At 38.8% G+C, this 21444-nt stretch overlaps 2 protein-coding genes across 4 annotated transcripts; one reads left to right on the top strand and one right to left on the bottom strand.

Annotated features, from left to right (window-relative positions):
- Positions 1–606: 606 nt before the first annotated feature.
- Positions 607–14833, bottom strand: mylk4a (myosin light chain kinase family, member 4a). 2 transcript variants are annotated; one of them, XM_077724127.1, is made up of 14 exons: positions 14509–14833; positions 6732–6816; positions 6257–6593; positions 5686–5993; positions 5232–5337; positions 4745–4838; positions 4347–4456; positions 4117–4258; positions 3979–4049; positions 3776–3904; positions 2882–3034; positions 2726–2804; positions 2294–2348; positions 607–1814 (listed from the first exon to the last, which is right to left on the bottom strand). In XM_077724127.1, exons 1-13 carry the CDS (start codon positions 14650–14652, stop codon positions 2295–2297), a joined length of 1812 nt encoding a protein of 603 aa, XP_077580253.1. In that variant the 5' UTR covers positions 14653–14833; the 3' UTR covers positions 607–1814; position 2294. The 2 variants fall into 2 exon arrangements, with proteins under 2 accessions (XP_077580253.1, XP_077580251.1); XM_077724125.1 differs by lacking the exon at positions 14509–14833 and adding an exon at positions 9243–10049.
- Positions 14834–15738: 905 nt separating this feature from the next.
- wrnip1 (WRN helicase interacting protein 1) lies at positions 15739–20370 on the top strand. 2 transcript variants are annotated; one of them, XM_077724128.1, is made up of 7 exons: positions 15739–16376; positions 16461–16655; positions 17242–17483; positions 18040–18254; positions 19205–19360; positions 19522–19601; positions 19934–20370. In XM_077724128.1, exons 1-7 carry the CDS (start codon positions 15774–15776, stop codon positions 20213–20215), a joined length of 1773 nt encoding a protein of 590 aa, XP_077580254.1. In that variant the 5' UTR covers positions 15739–15773; the 3' UTR covers positions 20216–20370. The 2 variants fall into 2 exon arrangements, with proteins under 2 accessions (XP_077580254.1, XP_077580255.1); XM_077724129.1 differs by having other exon boundaries at positions 19522–19596; positions 19934–20118.
- The last annotated feature ends 1074 nt before the right edge of the window (positions 20371–21444 follow it).

Genomic DNA, 21444 nt, shown 5'->3' with positions numbered 1-21444 from the left:
GCAATCAGAAACAAATGACTATCGAAAAACAATTTTGGGACTACAATACTAGGAATACCTGCTTTGCTTTTCTGTCCATAATGTATCTTATGATTTTGACCATCTATGTCTATTATTTACATTCATTCATTTTCAACCCCATTTATCCTTCCGCCAAGGCCATTGGTGCTGGAACCTATCCCAGCTGACTTCGGGTGAAAGGCAGACCACGGCAAAGACTGTTCGCCAGTCAGTCATAGAGCAGCACAGAGACACTCACAACCACACTAACACCGAAAGGGAATTCCGCTTACTAAGCCAGGAGAAAGAACCACTGCACCATCAGGTGGCTATTTACTTTCAATGAGTCCATTTGAGGCTACATTAACCAGAGCGTAATCATACAATGTATGGGAGTTTGGTCGCCATCCTTCACATTTAAAATGTATAATGCCCCCAATCACACTGTACTAATATTTTGGTAGAATAGTAAATTACTGATCACAATAAACCTATTAGAAAACGTTTGTGTATATTTTTTTTAATTTGTAAAGGCATTTTTTTGGTATTTTACCTCATAAAAACGTGGCAAAAAAGTGTTGCATGCATAAAATTTAAGACACAGTATCATATGTAATAGTATCAGTTTAATGGGTGTGTACTTAACAACAAAACATAAAACATGCTGTCATGTCAGAGTAACCTATTGAACTTCAACAATCCAAACATACATAACATATTGAACTTCAACAATCCAAACATACATGACATTTAAACTAACCTAAGTGTCATCCAGTAACTAGGTAACAGTAGGTAGTTTTTAGGTGTTTTTTTTTTTTTTGTTACAGTGAACCTTCACAGAAGGCAAACTTATGACGTGGTGGTATATACGCATCTAATGGCAAAGTGGTACCATAGTGGCTTGTCAGCTCATGCCTACTGTACACTTTTTAGAAAACAGACATTTCATGGTATTCATGTAATAAGACATACAGTATTTATGTTGTTGAATTACAAAATCAAACAGACTGCAGGTGAAACCTACAGAAACTACACTATTTATGAATAAATACAAATTATAAAGTGCACGTACTAAAACACCAACAAGATTCAATTAAAAAAAATCTACCTTAAATATTAACTACATGTGAAACAGGCAATTGTTACAAAAATATGTCGAGAATCACACTGCATTGGCTTCAGAACCTAACACCAGTTTCTTCCTTTAACATAACAAATGGCTTTAAGTGAAGGTGCATTTGAATCAAAACAATCAGAACTCTGCACACTCCATTAAAAAAAGCCACACTAAGTAATGCTTATATATAGAATACACTAGCATAGCAACAAAATAACTAAAGGGTGTCCAAATAACCATTGATATATAGAGTAAGGTACATATCCTTTAATTAAAGTCTTAAAAAGACAACTTTACAGAAAAACCTTCATTGCATATAGCCCAAGTACTGCTGTCGTAAAAAAAATAAGTCCATCATTCTTATTTATTAATTTCAATGTTTGTTTTTATTTTAATGTCAGTCTTTCAAAAATTCTTATGTGATGAAAGACAAATGGCTGGACTAGGCAGCAAATAGCCCCCAAATTGTCGCTTTGGACACCCTTTAGAGTACATTTTATGTTTTTCTTGTGAATCAGGCCCATTGTTTTGGGTAATATGATAATGTAAAGGTGGTAAATTCACTCTATAACCAAAAGAGGCTTTTACATATAAAACAGTCATGTAAGGCATGTCATTTCAAAGTTGTTGCCATGACAGTTGTGTTATTAGAGAAGAGGCTTGGTCCGGAGTGGCCACATTATATCCTGTTTGGTTCCTAAGAAAAGAACATATTCTCAATGTCAATACCGCTGACTTATACTGCACTTCTTGATGCAATATATGTGCATATATTGCAAGACAGGTTGGCCTTCGTAAAAGTTGCCTGGTGCTTCCCTCTGGTGGAATGTCTTAAAACGCTGCTTTGGGTATTAAAAATGTGTGCATTCATTGATTTTTCCATACAGTTTAACCTCACAAAGTCATGGGGTTGCTGGAGCCTATCCAAGCCAACTGAGGGCACTAGACGAGTCATACCCTGAATTGGTTGCCAGCCCATCGCAGGGCACACTGAGACATCCACAAGGACAATTTGGATTGTTCAACTAGCCTAGGATGTATGTTTATATAAAATGAATTATAGTATAATGAAAATTATATATAATGAATAAATGGGTGGATGAGTAAATGAGTAGTCAATTAAATTTCATAACCACGACCTCATTGCACCCCAATCCTATTGATAACTATAGTTACCTCAACTGTCCGTAGCGGGCACACATGATGAGCGACGAGATCGGCACATGGTTTTCTGAAAAAGCGTAAGTAAGAATAAGTATTCTTTTAGATCTGATTACGCTTGACTGTTAACTCAGGTGCACAATTAACCAATTGGCTGCAATTGCCAGCACTAGGTTTGCAGCAACGAATCCTTGTACGTGTTATTGGCCATAACCGGTATAATTTCATTGTACTCATTTTAGTTATATAAATTAGTTTGAATTATATATTTTTTCAATTTTATAATTAGAAAATTCTATATTAAATAGTTTTTTTTTTAAACACTGAATTAAGCCATGCAGACCACACGTTGCCAGGTCGTTGTTGTTTTTTAAAATGCCAAAAATAGTCACTTGCTGCTAATTAAAAATATGCAGTGGCTAGTCAGCACCCGACTGTGTATACTACCTTGGTATTCAAGTTATGATGAAGGCTGGCATCAGACAGCCAAGGATGTTTTAGGGACTCGGACGCTCCCATCCTCCAGCTGAAGTAATAGGATTTGACACATGAATTGCGGTATAGGAGGCAAAAAAAAACATTCCATAAAATGTGACAGTATACCTTTTGTTAACAACCAGAAGTCTCGTAATGAAGTCTTTTGCCTCTTCAGATGTGTCCACAAACTCTTGCTCTTCAAAATTCCACTGACAGGCCAAGATGTTGTTGAGCGTCTCATTGTTGTCATCGCCCAGAAAAGGACAGAGGCCGCTTAGACTAAGCGGGGACACACAGGCATGCACACTTATTTTGGTTGTACATATTACATCTATCAAATGTGAGGCCTATCCCTGCTGACATTGGGTCAGAGGTACAGCTCGGGTTGGCTGAAAGCCAATTACATGGCATATGGACCATTTAGTATTTAAATGCTTGTTCACCTTGGAGGATAATTTAGTCTCCTCATGGGAAATCATATGCATGTTAATTGGAATAGTTTTAGATTTGAACCGAGAACCCCTCAAATGTTGAGCTAACCATCATTTGATGTGTTTACATGTGAAACATTGCAATTAATTTAAAATCAAAAATTGTGGTGAGTAGTAGATGCCAGGAATTTTTCTGTTGACAGTAAGAATTTGTGATTCCAAGTGTCTTCTGCTCGCAAATGTTCTCATTTGATGCCTTTAACAATTGAAATACAATGAATTTGAACAGGGAGAATGGCAAGAAATGATGATGTTTCAATGCCATCTCTTGATGGCAATAGATGGCCTCTACATTTTCACTGCCAGGTTAGAATGGATTGGACATCTATATTGCCAATAATGTCAGACAACGGTATGTATGCTCACCCTTCAATAGTTCACAAATAGTATATACTAAAAATATGATGAAAAAATTGTGTGGGTGCAATGCATCTTTTTACTTTGACTAAAGAACATCAATGTGCTTTGATGGTGCCCCTATTTGAGGAAAAAACACATTTTTAAGTGATAATTTAGCGATATTACTTACAGCATGTAAGTGATGACACCAAGGCTCCACATATCTGTGTTAAATGAGACAAAGTCATAGTTGATGACTTCAGGGGCCAGAAACTCTGGCGTACCAAAATTGACTCGTAATTTCTCCCTTGGTTTGTATCTATTTGAGAGTAGAGACATAACATTTAAATCAGAGAAAATATCAGCAACATTACAAAAGCAGTCAAAACATACATCCTAGCAAGGCCAAAGTCGATGATCTTGACTTTATTCGTGACTCTGCTTACACACAGGATGTTTTCCGGCTGCAGTTAAAAAAGAATCCACTTTAGTTCTTTTATTAATTGAATAAAACAAGCATTCACCTTTTACCTTTAAGTCCAAATGAAGGATGTACATTTTGTGCATGTGTTGCAGGCCCTCACAGATCTGCCTAATGAACACTACAGCATCCAACTCCATTAACGTGTAGTTTTCATCAATGATCCTATCAAACAGCTCACCGCCTCCGACGCTGGGAAATTGTGAAAAGTTGTAGATGATAAACTCAACTAACACCTGAATAGACTTGCAGTTAAAATAACAAAAAGATTGCAACCTACTATTCGAGCACGAGGATGATGTCATTCCTAGACTCGTACGCTGCATATAGTTGGATCAGGTTGGGGTGGTCCAGATTGTTCATGACCTGGATTTCATTCTTCACCACCTCCTGATTATAAAACACAGGAGTCGGAAAAACAAAAACACAACGGAGGAAGCAGGACAACGGCAGCTGTCCTCAACTATGGTGATGCAACACAATGCCTCATCATCATCACTTTTAGGTCAAATATTTCGCACCTCGATGGTAAAGATCCCTTTGCTGTCTCCTGTTATACCAGTGCATGCTAAAATTGTAAATGAGCCTTTGGTTTTTAATGTGGCACACTCGAGTAACCATCCGAGTGTCGTACTGCTCTAATCCATCACAGCCGTGATGGCGTATGATGGGGTGTACCTTTTCTTTCTGGGACCTGGCCTTGATGACCTTGGCTGCCAACGTTAGCCCAGATGAGTTTTCAACACATTTGTGCACTTGGCCAAAACGACCCCTTTGGAGAAAGGGAAGAAATCAGGCATGAGAACGAAGCAAGACATGATAAATTTCCCACATGCTCATTAGAAATAATGATCTCCGTGCAAACAAACAAGCTAATCGTGTTAATTCATTGTATAGCAGCACATTGGTGTCTCTGCTTTGAAGGTGCAGATTAACACTTGATGATTAACAACCAGCTGGCACTGGGGATACAGTTTCACATACCCAACAGTCCGTCAGTAAAAATAGAAGAGCTATGAAGTAGACAAGGTGGAGGGAGGGGGATGTTATACAAGGCTTTTTTCGTGGACAGTGGGAAGTAAGAACCCCACATACAAACCCATAAACATGCCATCATCATTCTTACTGTATTCAACTCATACTGGATTTAAAGAGCATGTCTCACCCGCCTAGAACCTCCTGCCAGTTGATGGTGTAGAAGTTGCTGATCTGGTTGGGCTTGGCCGATACGATGCGATGGTTAAACGGTGCTGCCGGGGGAGGAGTGGTGTCTGAGGACAGAATCCGTGCTCACAAATCAACAGAGAACATTCCATTGTCATTGATTATCAATCCTTTACAATGTGATGCAGTTGTTTTCATCTCTAAATTTCCTTAATTTACTGATAGTAGGAATAGTGCATCAGTCTCAAATCTGTTGCCCCCAGATATAGTCAGTAGGCTTTTTCAATTAAGAGCTACCTCTTACTTTCTTTTGCTGTTTTCTACTTCTTTGGTCCCTTCCAGTGAGAAATAAAGTGAGTATTTCGAATAAAGTGGAAGATTATTATTATTAATTTCTTCAGCAGAATTGCCAATCACAACCGACTAATGAAATATCATCCAAACGGTGCACTCACCAATAAAGAATTGCTGAACATCCCCAGGTTCCTTCTTTTCCTCAGTCTTGGATTTGTTTTCCTCTCTCTCTTGCTCCAATCTCTTCTTAAGGTCAAACTGAAATTCAACCCCGTCCGTCTTAAAGACAGCCCAGTCCGCTTGGTCCTGCTTCTCCTCCTCCTCCTCCTCCTCACTGTCCACTTCCTCCTGGACTTCCAAGACCTCCGTGTATTCCTCTTCCACCAATTCTTCAGTTTCAAAAGAGGTGGCGGCAGTGCTGACCTCAGGGTCGGTTTCGGAAGAAGATGAAGTGGCCTCACAATTATCACTGCCGGGACAATATAAATGCTCATACATGATGATGCCTGGTGTTTGACACAAACTGAGATGTTGACTCATGTAATGTTTTTTGTATTTTTATTCCTGCTGGTTTTATTCATATTTAAAATATACATCATATTTATCACACAAAATGCTTTTTTCACTTCTTTCAATGGTATTACTCCATGCACTGTATTTACTGCCTTGTACAGTGTTTCATATTGGAATGGATGGTATCATTTTGACAATAAAAAAAAAGAATCAAACTACCTTGCAACTATTTGCTCTTTTTGATCGTCAGACTTGGCGCTTTGTACGTTTTCTTCAATCGTGATTTCCTCCACCACTTCCACCACCTCTTCTTCCACCTCGTCACCCTCTTCTACATCCCCTTCTTCTATGATGACTTCGTCGACTATTTCGACAACCTCCTCAATAATGTCTACATCTTTATCAGAAGCCTTTTGTTCTTGGATGCGTTGACAATCCTGTTGAACCTTGCCAATTAGACCACTATCAGGACGTTTATCTGCAGAAAACATGGTGTTGGGCTGCTGAGCGGACTTCTCTGCATTCTCCTTGTTGAGTTTCTGCACATCTGAGATAACTAAAACAGGGCATAAGATAAAAAGAATTAAATTGAGCTAATCTGCAGGAAAATGACAGATCCAGAAAAACAAACAAAACATGAATCTTCAATCTTTCCATTTTAGCCACCATATTGGCCAGTAAGTAACTTGTGTACCTTCAGTATGTGGCTGTTTCATTGTATTTTGGGGTTTGGGGGTCAAAACGGGCCTCTCTGTACCATCTTTACTGCATTCCTTGAGCTGTGAACCATAAATCAATTTGATAAAATTACTGCCTCTTTAAAATGTGCAATTTGAATTTGAATGTGAATTTGACGACATCTGGAAAATCATGCATCATTACAAACAGTGTCAAATAAGGAAAAAAAAGTCATTTATGAATGCAGCTCTTTGTAAACACCATTAGACATACAAAACTGGCATCCAAATGCAGCACTCCATGATGATTTAACCTGTAAGACAGCTAAAGAGAAGTGGGATCACAGTGTATTTATTTTAATATATTTATTCGTAATCTGATAGAGGTTGTTATTGAGCAAAACAGCATACAGAGCTCAACATCAATAAAAGTAATTTTCTCATTTGACCACTGGCACAGATTTACATTATAGATAAGGTAATTGATAATGAGATCTTGTATCGCACTTTTCTGCATTCCCTTCACCAAAACATTTTCACGTACTCACTTGTCGAGCCCTCAAAGTGGATTACACATCACAAAGGATCATTATTTCATAGAGTCAAGAACACTGATATTATCCATTATATAGTGAATGGATAATATTTAGTGTTTCTCTTCAGTGGAATTGAGTTGTTTTGATCCATAAGAATGCGTCAAATTTGTAGATTGGCAATTTTATTTATGCTGAATATTTGGAATCCGTGTTGACTCAGAACAATATTTTTGACACGCAACATATACCTGTGATTGCTTACTTACTCTGCCAGTATTCCATGACAATAGGCTGAGGTGATAATGAAACAACATTAGGACAGCACAAAATGAAGCTGTTATTGTAGGAAGATGAATCAATGGCCACCAGGCCGGAATTCATAGCTTATCGTTTGTAGCACTCAGCCACGGAATGCAACGTGTTGGCCTCTGACCATGAGCGGAAAATATTACAAGTGCCTGTAGGCTGTGGTCCAAATTTCCGCAGCTGAGGACTCACTAAACACTGGGTGCTCAGGTTGACATGGAAAATAAAACTTGTCTTCAACCCTCTGTGGGAGGGGAGCAGGGGTCTCACATTTGCTACCGTGAGGTAAACAGCACAGACAGGATATTTCCGATGCCCGGTCTCCGCGGTGACAGAGACTCTTACTGCATTCTTAATCACTGATTGGGTGACGCAGGAGTTGCAGAGATTCCTCGACAAAAATTTAGGAATGTCACACCTCAGCGGTAGACAAGGACAGTGTTAAAGTGCTCTGACGACAACAGAAATTCCCTGAAACGTAATTCCCACAGTAGCCAATTGGTAAACCCAATTTACTGCTTATCGCCATGCATTAATTTTTCTATTTAGCATTTTGTTTATTATTCTGTAGAGTTGCACTGTGATATAATCAAAATTTCAAGCACGTCACCTAATCAGTTGCTTGCTGTTGAGTTATTTAAGCTCAGATAAAAATGCATTCATAATAAATTAGTGCCAGTGAATGCTTTACTTGATGCCAAGAAAATACATAGTGATCTTTTAATGAGGTTCATAATTAGAAGGAACTAAGGAAGACAAACACTAGCTTTTACTTATATATAGTCTTCCAGCATTTCAGTCTTGTGCACTTATATTGGCAGGCAATCATAGCAATTCCGTATAAGTTGCAAATGGAATTCATCTTAATTTTATGATTGTATATAATTTATGTATTCATCGGAAATATCCTAATTTTATTGAATTGATTGCAATGGATAGAATATCCTTATCCTTGGCGACAATTCACAATTTTCTGCCAAACTTGTCACATGTTTATCAGAATATTTCACAGCATTTTTTTCATTGTCTCATCCTTTTCATGTCAAAGTTTTTAATTGTTGTTTGGACAGCGCCAAACAATTAAGACCCATACACTAACTATCACTAACTTGTTCACATGGTAGTTACTCTACTGTAAATTGTTGTAGATGCAACGTAATAGAGTATGAAATATCGGGTGTGGTGATGTAATGTATTCTAAGACAACTGTAAATTGATAACGTGGACAGTTTTGGGTATGGTTGACTTGGTGCAATGTATGCAAAGTATTGTGGCACTCTCATCAAATCAATTTTTACATTTTCATAATGTAATCCTTTTCAAACAGTCAACAGTTATTGTAAACTGAATTAACTTTCCATATATTTGACAATGAACAACACAGGCTACACTTGTCTGATATCAGACTCCCAATGAGTCAGCCTCAGTCTGTTTTTTTCCAGTCCCTATAAACCACAAACACTGTTCCCAGTGCCGAAACAGCTTTTTCAATTCAAAAGAGGTCTACAAAAACGTAATCTTCTCAGCTTGATAACTCACTGGGTTGCGTCATCTCACAACAACCTGCCTTGCTCACTGGTGCCACCAATTTAACAAAACAAGACAAGACCCAACCAAAATCAGTTCTGAATTTAGGGTCAAACAGTAACGGCTCCCAACAAAAAGACAGGATTATTTATATCTCACCTTCTGTGGTTTTTTGATTGCCTCTGATGATTTTCTCTTTGGTCCTTGTTTTCCTTTGTTACCTTTGTTTGCAATGGGCCCTCTGAACAATAATTGCATAACTTTAGAGCTTTTGACCGTCTCTCCAATGAAGCTGATTACTTGCTGCATGCTTAGAACTAATTTCTCCATTCCCTCCAGCTTCTGAGCCTGAATCTCAGATCGCTGGTTGACCGCAGACATGATCTTGGTCATTTCCTGATATATGTCCTTGACGTCTTTCCCCTGCGACTGGTTGACTTCCCAATGTGGTATGAGGGTCTTCTGGTCGTTTTCCTCCTTTTCTTTGGGATTGGACTTCACATCAAGCTGGATGAGAACCTTCTCTTGAAGTTGGATGAGCATGTCCATCTTGCCGCTTAATAACTCAATCCGATTCTGGAGGAGGTCAAAACAGCTGTTGTTGCCCAGCTGTTGGCCCGGTAAAGTGATCTTCACAGAGGAACTCATGACTCTTTCGTTGAATAATTACGTCAAGACACCAACTTGAGACAATAGTGGGATCGGTAACGTCCGTGAAACAGACGGAAAGACTTTGAAACAATCGAAGCCAGCTCTACCTTTCAGTAGTACCCGCAGGTGTGCAAACCTTCCAAGGTAAAACTCCAGAAAGGTTAAAAGAATAGTGATCAATTTCAACCATTCACAGCTGAAAAAATGAGATGTAATAATTTAAAATAAAATTAAAAAAAGAAACAGAAAGACCTAAAGCTCTTTCAACCTATAATCATTGCATGTGCTCCCGTCCACACTATTGGGATTGCAATGAGCCTGTAGCCCTAAATGTAAAAGGACAGACTGCGTCAGCATGGGTCAAGTGTTTGGGGAGGGGGTTTGGCACTGCTCGGGCTATGAGACATTTGAGAACCTTTAAGTGTTAAGCCCACAACCATCGTTCGCCTGCCAGTGTCAAAATGGTCACCATACACACTAGTTGAGTGGCACAGGAGTATGTTAAACCTTGTTTGCCTATGATGGTAAAGACAACAAGAGAAGGCTTCAATAGCTCTGTTCAGACCCACTGTGAATACAAGCGCCCGAATATATTAATTTATTGGCTGATTTTGATGGCAATACATGCTTAACTCCAGTGCTGGTGGTGAGTGATTGTCCAATATACCATGCAAATGGCAGTTAATGAGTTAATCACAATGCTGTATTTATATTGGCAGACCCAAAATATATATACACTGTGCTGTTATGCAATTATCAGTCAATGTTTACATTTTAGCTCATTAGGTAGTATGAATTGCATTAAATCTAAATGGCAAAATTTTTCCTATATTTAAAAGAAATGGACTGAGTGACATAATCTACTCTTAAAACACTAAAAAATAAAGCACAAAAAGTAAATCATACAGAAAAACAAAACAAAATCAAGCTTAAAGTCAACTGAGCACCAGTTAACGTTTCAAGACATTACATCTCCTTCTCATGCATGTTAACAATGACGATGCAAGGAATAGAGACTAAACTAAGATAAACAATGTATATTCGCCCATGTTGGAAGCCAGACACTCAGAAGAATGTAAAAAGCGACATGTGAATCAATCCATCTTTAGAGGACATGTAGTACAGTGAGATGATTGGCCTGCCTGCTGGAAAATGATAGCTGACATGGTTGATTTAACATCAGCCAGCACACTGACAAACACATCCACTGATAACCACCAGGAAAGAGCTAATTTTAACTGTCCTTGCAAGATCACCACAACCCACATTTGATAAAATGTTCTATTCAAACAAATATACATAAAATAATTCATATATCATATAATATTGAAACAGTTCCAATGAAAACTAATTTATGGTCGCTCTTGTTTGTGCATAACATCCAGTTATATTATAATCCGAGATATCAGAGATAAAAGAATCTATTGGACTCATCATTTGTACTATTTATGCCCATCTAAAAAGAGAACTATTTAAAGCAGCTTCATTGCATTTCTTTTTCATGATTCAGTTGTTGTCCTTTTCAAGGTGAACAAGTAAACTCACTGTCATTGATGCTGGCATAACCAAAGAAACTTGCCTCACAGGTCAGAAACGGATATTGACATCATAAAGAAAATCTCACCCACATACTAGAGAAGCCATAGTCTGAATGACTTGAATAATCATAAATTCTAAATCCCAATGGAATTTAGTGGCAATCTGGCTCGGTTAAGACACTGTGATGACATCTCACAATGCCAAAGATGAAGACTGCAAATTGAGCCAGTGACCCTGGCCAAATTTGCCACACTGCAAATGTCCAAGCCAAGTTCTGTGAGCAAAATGACAGGGCATGGAGAGCTTGGTGACTAATTCAAACACTGACAAAGGCATAGTTGTCTTAAGACAATTTATAATTAAAAGCCCTACATCCAACAATCTGCCTCTTTTGCTTCTTTACTGTGCAAGAACAGCTGTTTTGTATATTTTGGTTTATGAGTTAGGCCGATATAAGGATTGAGAGGGACCCAGAAGGGACATAAACACAAGCTGTTGAGACTTTTTACAAATATATTGTATGTATCACTCACTCATTACTGTGAAACCCATGCCAAAGAAAGTAACACTATGATGACCACTTCTCAGAAATTACTCACCTTACTCACTTTTGGTGACAGGCAGATTCGTATGCACACACACACACACACACACACACACACACACACACACACAGACACACACACATTATACAAACCTCAACCTTCATGCAAGGGCCGCCATTATAAACACACAACTATTATATCTTGCCAAAACACTGCATATCATTTGTAAATGTATTTTGTGTATTTATGCACACACACAAGATTTAAAAATGGTATTGTATTTTTCGCACAGTTAGAATAAAGGTATGTAATTTAAAATTCAGCCTACTGAATGCTTAAAAGAAACTATTTTGCATTTGTTCTGATAGCCATGCCTTGATTATTTAATTTTCATTTCATACATGCATATTTCATTTTACTCGTGTAGTTGAGACAGTTTTTAAATTGCCCTCTTTTTGGTTTTTTTTTTAGGTTAATTTGGTGAGGTGGTTTGCTCCTTCATCATTTTTTGCATCTTTGTCAACATCAGCTTTTACTGTGAAAAGTTATTTTCGATGTTTGTAACCAACTGCAAATGCTACTCAAATCTCACTTGAATAGGAATCTCCTTTTTCGGTATTAAGTTGTGACCTGCTTGAACCTCTGGTATCAGTCTATTTGGCAAGAGGTCAATGTGATCAGTTAAAAATGGAGCGTGCCTCCTGGCCAAAGAACAAAATGTCCCAGGAGGGGAAAGGCCAATGATCTGCATGGCTTCTGTCCAGTAGGCTTCACTCTGGAAGCGCCCCCTGCCAGCTCTGGCTCTACATTACTTCAGAAAACTTGTGCACTTAAATATGTGGTGAGCCGTGAAATGTAAGTCCCCACGCTAATGTCTCTTCTCTGTTCCTTTGCGATTCCTTTCTCAACATGCTAACATTTTTTTGCATTTTAAAAACATTTACAGTCCTGCTCACCATTATTGGCCAGTCCTTTTAAGGATAATCAATAGAATATTTTTATAAATGAATGGGAATCTATGTATCCAACATAATTCACATTTTCAAGGTTATTCCAACTATTTGTGTACTTGATCTTCATGGGTGCAGGACTACTCTTAGATCTATGTATTAATTAAAAATATACTAACAGTTCCAAATCATTAATATCTGTGCATTAATGAGAAATACTACTGAACAGCAAAAAGAGCATGGTTACATTTATATTGTGTTTTTAAAATATGTCTCACATGCCATTCACCACAATGATATTGTTGAGAGGTCTTGGGGACAGCGTTGTATTAAAAACCATTTATTCCATAATGATTGCATCCAAACACATGTGAGGATTCAAGGTCAATGACAGTATGCAGGAGGTCGCATGGGAAGAGCTTAGACACATAGTGGTGGCTCTGCTGTGGTAAATGTCATTGTAGAGCTCTAAAATGTCAAAGGACGAATGGAAACAAGAGAAGGGGCCAAAACAGCGGCTTGTCTAAGATGGCGCACTCTAAAATACCGAATTATTTTATTCAGTGCCCAGTTCAAAACAAAGGAAATGTCTAAACTATGTCAGATTCAAGATACTCTTTGTATGGCTTTATATAAAATAAACACTTTAATTACATTCATTGAACACTAAAAATTGTTCTTAGGTATGTGTTGTTTGTCTCAGTGTGCCCTTTGATTGATTGGCTAGCAACCAATTCAGAGTACCCTCGCAGCTGGCTGGGATGGTATCCAGCACCCCCGCGATCCTTGTGAGAAGAAGCTGCCTGGGCAATGAATGAATGAAATTTTGATCATAGTGTTAGACCCTGAAAAGTATCTGCAGTGAGAATCACTTGATGGCAGTGAATGCATGTCGCAAAATCTGTACTGTAAAATCCCTTACACACCTCACACTCACTCATAAACGCCAGTGGCCTAGTTAGCTCACGTTTAACTCCTCCAGCTGCCACGTACAGTATGACTAGGATAGTTACACACATGAACACGATTTATTGCTTGTGGCTTTGAGAGTTTAGGAAGATCATATATCACATGCGGTTGCTTTTATCCATATGGATGGTATCTTATTGCGTGAAGTGAAATGAGATCAGCATTTGTTTTTTTTTTCGTGTAATTCTAAGTCATCTTTTAATGTATGCTGTTTTCTGATTGGGTAAGGTAGTTAATAAACATATGCTACGGTAAATTGGAGGTGATGCCGGGTGTAGTAATGGGAGTGTGAAATTGAATGTGAATGGTTGTATGTTCTCTTTAGATGGCGAAAGTTGAGCCCCAAACTTATTAAAAACAAAAATTTTAGCATGATTTCATCACCGAAAACAGATATTTGTTTTCCCAAAACACGTGTGGCACATAATAGATTACTTGAGGCTGTAATTGAGGCTGTTGGTGCATTGCTCAAAGGGTACCTGGACAATCCATCCATTCTCAATTCCACTTATGCTGACCTACAAAACAGGTGGCCACTTCCTGGAAATAATAGCATTTTTCTCCACTATTATAAATCAGAAAAGTGTAATTTGGTTATTTTCAATTTTAAAAAGGGTTATTTCTACTCTGATGAATTGAATGAGGATATTTTCTTTTTTAAATGAACAATTAATCAATAATCAATATAAATTTCACTCATATAGTAATGAGCATTACCTCTAAAAAAGTCACTCACAAAAACAAATCTAAATTACATGTTCATTGTACTACCTGCTGCGATGCTCCTTGAGTGCTGTTGCAGGTTAAATTCCACTGGTTGTGGCAAATGTAAGCAAGCAACAGACACATGCTGGTAACCAACCAAATACTCCAACTGCTTGCAAAGTCCACTAACGCTTTCACTAGCCCCCACATCTTCTTGGCTCTTTACTATCTTTTAGAGACCTGTTGGGTGCTGAGGGGAGGACAGTTTCAAGTGACGGGTTGCAAGTGATGACAAGAAAAGTCACGTGTCCTGCATGAGAAATCCAAATATGAGCGCTTGTCTATCATTCAGTCATACCCGCTCGGCTCCTATCAGCACTAAGTGCCCAATGACGATTGGTGTGTCCCTGTTACTAAAGAGTGACAGGTGCCATCAAGAGGTGTGTGACAGCTCTGACGCGCGTGCGTAATCCTGCGAAATCGCTCATCTGCACGAGAAAGTGGCCCTTTATCAAAACTAGTCCTGTCATTTGAAAGCAGATTTCAGATTCACGAAGAACTGACATTGACAAACGAGGAATTTACGCTAAGGTGCGCGGAAACGCGCATTGAGAATGTGGTGGTCGCTATTATTGAAAAGAAAATATATTCTCTATTATTATATAGTTTTTCATAGTGATCCAATGGTCGGTTGCCTTTATTGTTATATTTGGACTTGAAACGTGTTAAAGTGTTTTGTTTTGAGTTTTTTTGTGAATGAGTACGAGAATGTCGCTTTGTGGTGAATGCAGATAAAGTATACTAATAAGAGCTTTCTTGCATTAAATGTATTAGGTCTTTGAACATTTTTAATAAAAAAATCTTCTCGTTCAGTCCTCCCCAAGGAGTGATATCTAAAACTGGTGGCTAAAAATGATACCGTTACCAGATCAAAATATTGAAGTATATTGGGTTGCCAGTTAAGTGTTTTGTAATGGAGAATGCTGCTTTATCATGCCAAATTTACCCTCATTGTCCTTTCATTCATTCACATTCCGTTCCTCTTATCACAAGGGGCCATCTGACTTCTAAATGTTAAAGATAATTTGTCATACATCTTTATAGTATTTGTTCTGATGTATCTGTATATAAACAGGGGGAAATATCCAATTTCTCAAAATGAATGCATCAAATGAAAAAAACTTTATATTTATACTTAATGTTTTAAGTATTTGGATTTAGCAACCCCTGCCGGTACTTCTGAAAAATGAAAATAAAATATCACTTTTTTTCAATTCTAAAGGCGTGTTTTGATCACGTGATTACTCGGCCAAAGTTTAGCTGCAAGCAAGATGGCGAGCGACGTGACAGAAAAGGCGACGGACTCGGTACAGTGTCCGATTTGTGCAGAAGACTTCACCTCCGATGATATCAATGGTCATCTCGACGTTTGTCTACTCAAAAGCGACTCTGGGAACAGTCGTTTGTGTCAGGAGTTTGACGGTGGGCCATCAAAGAAGAAGTTTTGCTCCGAAGTAGCACAGAAGCGATCTGGTGGAGATCCTGAGACCTCTTCATCATCTGGTATTTTCTCCATGTTTCACCAAAACAAAAGTAAAAATTCAGCTCAAATTGACTCAAATTCTCCATTCCCTAACACCCAACCCTGTGGTGGCGCGATCAACAAGGGACTTAAACGCACTTTTCCGTCCGGACTCGAATGTTCGGAAGCACGAATTAAGAATGAAGTAGTGAACCTGAACGCAACACCCACGTTGTGTTTACGGACCTTTTTAACGTCCAATAAACCACTTGCGGAGCTATTGAGGCCCACCACCCTGGAGGAATACTTTGGTCAGAGTAAAGTTGTGGGTGAAAAAACCCTTCTCCGGTCCCTGTTGGACAGCCAAGAAATACCATCTTTCATCCTATGGGGACCACCAGGATGTGGCAAGGTTCTGGTGATGCGTTCATGTTCAGGAATCAAGCATATTTTGTAGGGACATTGTGTACTTGAGTAAAATCTTTCTCTATTTTAGACCACTCTGGCTCACATCATTGCCAGCAACAGCAAGAAAAAGGGTACGGCTCGTTTTGTGATGCTTTCCGCCACCAGTGCATCCGTAGCCGAAGTGCGAGAAGTCATCAAACAAGCGCAGAATGAGCTGCGGCTATGCAAGCGGAGAACCATCCTTTTCATTGATGAAATCCACCGCTTCAATAAATCCCAGCAGGTGGGTTATAGTACATGCACAAACATCCACGTGACTATTTATGCTGAGATATGATGTAAAATTACAGAGGCAATATAATGCATCTGTGTCAAGGTCAAACCTATTGGGACTGTAAAGGTGCCTGGTTTCTTGAGATGGAGTAATTAAAATGGATAATAAATATACTTTAGAATCTAGTCAAAGTGAAAAAAAAATATTTTAATTCAGTTGATATGTAACTGATTGTTTTGTAAATATTGTATCAAGTTGATTGAATTGACTATTCCATTTGAAATCTGTCAGAATAGATAGTACGCAAGAAGTAGGACGTTTGACATAAAACTGGTCAGTCACGCCCCAAGTGGTTTTCTGGCTATATTTATATCGCAGTATGTTTATGACTACCTTTTCAGTCGACTGAAAATCACTTTACACATCTACACTACAGCATTTCATCAAAATAAAAATAAAAATTCACCTATGGAGTAACTGCATCCATAAGCTATTATGCTATGTTAAATCAAATAAAGAAAATACTCACTGGGAAAAAGATATTGTCACTTCAATGATGGTCACAGTTTGTTTTCCATCTTCTTGGGTATTCCAGGACACGTTCCTTCCTCATGTTGAATGTGGAACAGTCACATTGATCGGCGCCACCACTGAAAATCCGTCCTTCCAAGTGAACTCCGCTCTGCTGAGCCGCTGCAGGGTGCTGGTCCTTGAAAAGCTCTCAGTCGAAGCGATGGGCTCGATCCTGGACCGGGCTCTCACGGCACTGGGTATCACAGTGCTGGCAGGAAATCAAGCCGACCTCAAATGGCCGGATAACCAAGCGGATGGGAATGAGTGAGTGCTCCACACTGCCGCCACCGTCTAGACAACTCGCTACAAATCAAAATTCTTTGCTGAGTGTTCTCATCTTCTATGGCTGGTACACTAGGCAAGTTTAGATCATTTATGGGAGGGAGAGTAGCAGGAGCCAGCACAATCCTCACCCACCCCCAGCGCTGCTCTTGTATGATGTGTTGACAGTTTAGATTTGCGCACAAGTTGTAGCTCGCGGAGTCTTTGATGGCTACTTGCTGTATGCAGAATGCGACGTGAGCTCGGTTTGTTGGCTGTATTGTTTGCCATGCTCGGAAAGAACTCGGCAAATCACAAATCACATGTCCACATTAAAAGCTTGGAATAACACCAGACTTTGGTGTTCCCATTTATCCAAGCCGAGCCCCCTACAGTATAGCCTTTCTCCTATTGGCTACCGTATCAGTTTTTAATGGTGGTCAGAATAAAATAGTCTATGTTACGAGTAGTGCCGTGACATGTGAGACGAATTAAATCCTATGACCCAAAATACTTCTATCAGTAATTGTTTAATGGGATGATATTGATTTCTTTTCAGGTTAAAAGTTTACATCGAGCAAAAAGCTGTGGAGACAATCGCCTACCTGTGTGATGGTGATGCTCGGACTGGACTCAACAGTCTGCAACTGGCCGTTCAAGCTCAATTCAACTTGACCCAGCCTAGATCAGAAGGCTCCACCCAGGAAATTGTTGTGAAAGAAGAACACATCAAGGAGGGTCTCCAGAGGTCTCATATTCTTTACGATAGAGCAGGTAAATTTCTCCACCTGATTCTCCCGATGCAAAAATAAATGTCTCAACACACCTTCATTGTATTGAACACAATATTTTGCATCTCTAGCTTATTTACTGCCCACCCAATCCATTTGGACTGGGTGAACTAGCAATGAGTTAATAGCAGATTCTCGAGTATAACATATCAAAGACAAGTCATACATGAATACAAAACCAATTTGAAAACATTTCTTTTATTTTCATCCTATATAATGTTTGTTCATCTTAACAGCAAACGCATGGGTATCACATTTGAGCAAAATTCAAGGCGGCTAGCTCACAAGCACATTTTAACTACCGACACTTATCTATTTTTAAAAAGCAATTTGAAGTCCATTTCCGTGTTCTCCTTTGAACATCAACTTCCAGCACGTTGTTATGACCAAGAGAGGAAAACACCTGCCCACTATTTCTCCCTCTGGCCTCCCCAGTTGCCCCGTTACATAACATTCAGCTGTCCAGAAAATTTGAGATTTACTGGTCCCAATTTTATCGGGTGATGAAAAGCACTCAGACTGCTTGACAAATGACTCCGATTAAAACCAAGTCCCACGCTGTTCCTCTCCTAGCGTCTTTGTAGTCACTTTTAGTGTGTTGAACACCATTTTTTTGTACTACTGACTTATGGCAAAAGGCAAGACATATAGCCAGAAAATATACAAGTAGTCACATTCAAATGTAATACTTTTAGCCATTTTCTACTACTACAACACTCTATGCTTGGGTCACCACAGCAGATCCATGTTGGCCACTTCATCTCTCCGTATGCATCCTCCCCTACATCATCCACTTTCATGTCCCCCTCACTCCCCCTACATATCTCCTCTCAGGTTGATCTCTAGGCCCGTTCCGTAGCAGTTTCACTGTCAAGTCAACTACAATTTTTATTTTTTAATAATCATTTGGCAATGTGTTTGTGTCACTCCAAGGCGAAGAGCATTTCAACTGCATCTCGGCTTTACACAAGTCAATGAGAGGCTCTGACCAGAACGCTTCCCTCTACTGGTTGGGCCGTATGCTTGAAGGTGGGGAGGATCCGCTCTATGTAGCACGCAGACTCGTCCGCTTTGCCAGCGAGGACGTGGGTATGGGAGATGCACCTGGACCCCTTCACTGTCACTGATTACAATAGACATCCAAGTTCCAATTCATTTGAACTGGGAGGGTTGGCAGCCTTGGATGCATTAAGTTAAGTGAATACTTAATTCATTTTTATCTCTCCCTACTTGGCTTTCTTATTATTCAGGTATCGCAGATACCCTTGCTCTTCCTCAGGCTGTGTCTGCTTTCCAAGCCTGTCACCTCATTGGGATGCCTGAATGTGAGGTATTTACTGATTATTAGATATATATACTGCACATACTCGTCGTGATTTAGTTTAATAATTTTATTTAGATGGTACTATACATAATAATAACTCTTTGCTGGTGTTCATGCTTAAGAAATTAAGCATGCAATAATCTGCATAGTTATGGAAAAGGATCAGAGTTTTGAGTAACATCCACGAGTTGAATAGTTGAGCAAATGACACATGAAACCTAATGTAATGTTTTTAATGTGTAATTGCAGGAATGACAAAAAAATGTGGCTTTGTTGGTTTAAAGTTCGTTTTTTTTTATTGAAATACTTCAATAAATTGTTCTTTGTTCCTTTTCCAGGTGATCTTGGCTCAGTGTGTGGTCTATCTCTCCCGGGCGGCTAAATCTGTGGAAGTGTACAATGCTTACAAAAATGTGAAGGCATGTCTGAGGAGCCACAAAGGTCCCCTGCCTCCTGTCCCCCTCCACCTGCGCAATGCACCCACCCGTCTCATGAAGCAATTGGGCTATGCTAAGGGCTACCAATACAATCCTGCCTTTAGCACACCTGTGGAGCAAGAGTACCTGCCTGAAGAGTTGCAGGGCATTGACTTCTTTACCTGGACGCCATCAGAAGCATAATTATCCAGAGTCACTCATCGGCTAATGTACACACATTGAAAGGTAAATTACATTTTATTCTACTCCAATAATGGATATTAAGAATTTAGGTTATGTCATGTTAAAAGTGTAAAGATTCTTTAAAAATTCATTGTTATTAAATGATTTAAAATGTTGCTAGAGTATTTTTTTTTTTTTATTGAACAGCAAGTCACTGAGCTAATTTTACCTTCCCATACCTTTACAAGAGTTACAAGTTTAACCAAATATATTTTCTGCTGAAACAAGCAGCACGTCACAGCAATCAATTGGTTATAGCTGTAAGTGATAGGCTATGAAAAAGGTGTCCTCCTTGTTGGTTGAAACAAAAAAAAACAGCTTTTTGGCTCTTCTGTACCTTTTCTGCAAAGACAAAAACGGTAAAGCTCCAGTGACATTTACGCATAAATTGTGAGCTGATTAGTGGTTTAAAATCATGCAAAAAATGTACACCATGGGGGTAAAGTTGGTGGGTCTGCGAGAAGTATTGCAGTCTTATCTGACCACAAAATTGCCACTTCTTGGATTTATAATTATGCTATCTGCCATAATTCTAGAATAAAATCAAGGAGAACATACACCCCTAGAACTGTAAAGAGGAGGTTTTCACTGTCCTAACTAATAATGTCCACTAGGTGGCGGTGCTATATATGGGATGAAGCAGTGGTAAAGTTTCCCTCAGGGATCTTATGAATAAAATATGTATATTTCTAATACAAACCTCTATAATTAATGTTGAATAGTTCAAGATAGGGCAATGCCTGGAGTTGTGGCAGATTTGGACGCAGTGTGATAATTATTAGTAGACTATTTTTAATAAAAACCTGTATAATTATGTTAATATCGTACTCCCATATTATTCAATATACATTGCAATCTATAGACCTCACACTATATGACCAAACCATTAAACGTAGGAGATATGTGTCTCTGGACAAAACTTCGTCTTTGTGTCCCCCTGCTGGCGTAACTGCTGAAATGCTTTGTTTTGCAACAGAAAAATGTCGATGCATGTATGTTATCTGAGAATGAGATAATGTTTCAAGGAGTTAAGCGAATTTCAAAGTTTTATTTATATGTTTCATACTTTACACGTGCAGAGTGCTTTAATTTCAAATTTTCTCAAGACATATTTGCAATCATATTTCAAAATGAACATACGCTTTTGAAAAACGTCATTGCACTTGACTTTTATATAGTTTTTTTTTATT

This window comes from Stigmatopora nigra, chromosome 9 (assembly GCF_051989575.1).
Source record: "Stigmatopora nigra isolate UIUO_SnigA chromosome 9, RoL_Snig_1.1, whole genome shotgun sequence".
NCBI classification, from domain to species: Eukaryota; Metazoa; Chordata; class Actinopteri; order Syngnathiformes; family Syngnathidae; genus Stigmatopora; species Stigmatopora nigra.
The sequence above is the reverse complement of the archived record's forward strand: the minus strand, read 5'-3'. Positions and strand labels throughout refer to the sequence as shown.

Bases quoted from the DNA above. Each gene is read 5' to 3' on its own strand.
- mylk4a (XM_077724125.1), bottom strand. From the start codon at position 9,731: ATGAGTTCCTCTGTGAAGATCACTTTACCGGGCCAACAGCTGGGCAAC. The intron at 6,817-9,242 runs GTGAGATATAAA...TATGGTTCACAG, and splicing joins CAATCAAAAAACCACAGAAG to CTCAAGGAATGCAGTAAAGA. The intron at 6,594-6,731 runs GTACACAAGTTA...GCCCTGTTTTAG, and splicing joins GAAACAGCCACATACTGAAG to TTATCTCAGATGTGCAGAAA.
- wrnip1 (XM_077724128.1), top strand. From the start codon at position 15,774: ATGGCGAGCGACGTGACAGAAAAGGCGACGGACTCGGTACAGTGTCCG. The intron at 16,656-17,241 runs GTGGGTTATAGT...TGGGTATTCCAG, and splicing joins GCTTCAATAAATCCCAGCAG to GACACGTTCCTTCCTCATGT. The intron at 19,602-19,933 runs GTATTTACTGAT...TTCCTTTTCCAG, and splicing joins TTGGGATGCCTGAATGTGAG to GTGATCTTGGCTCAGTGTGT.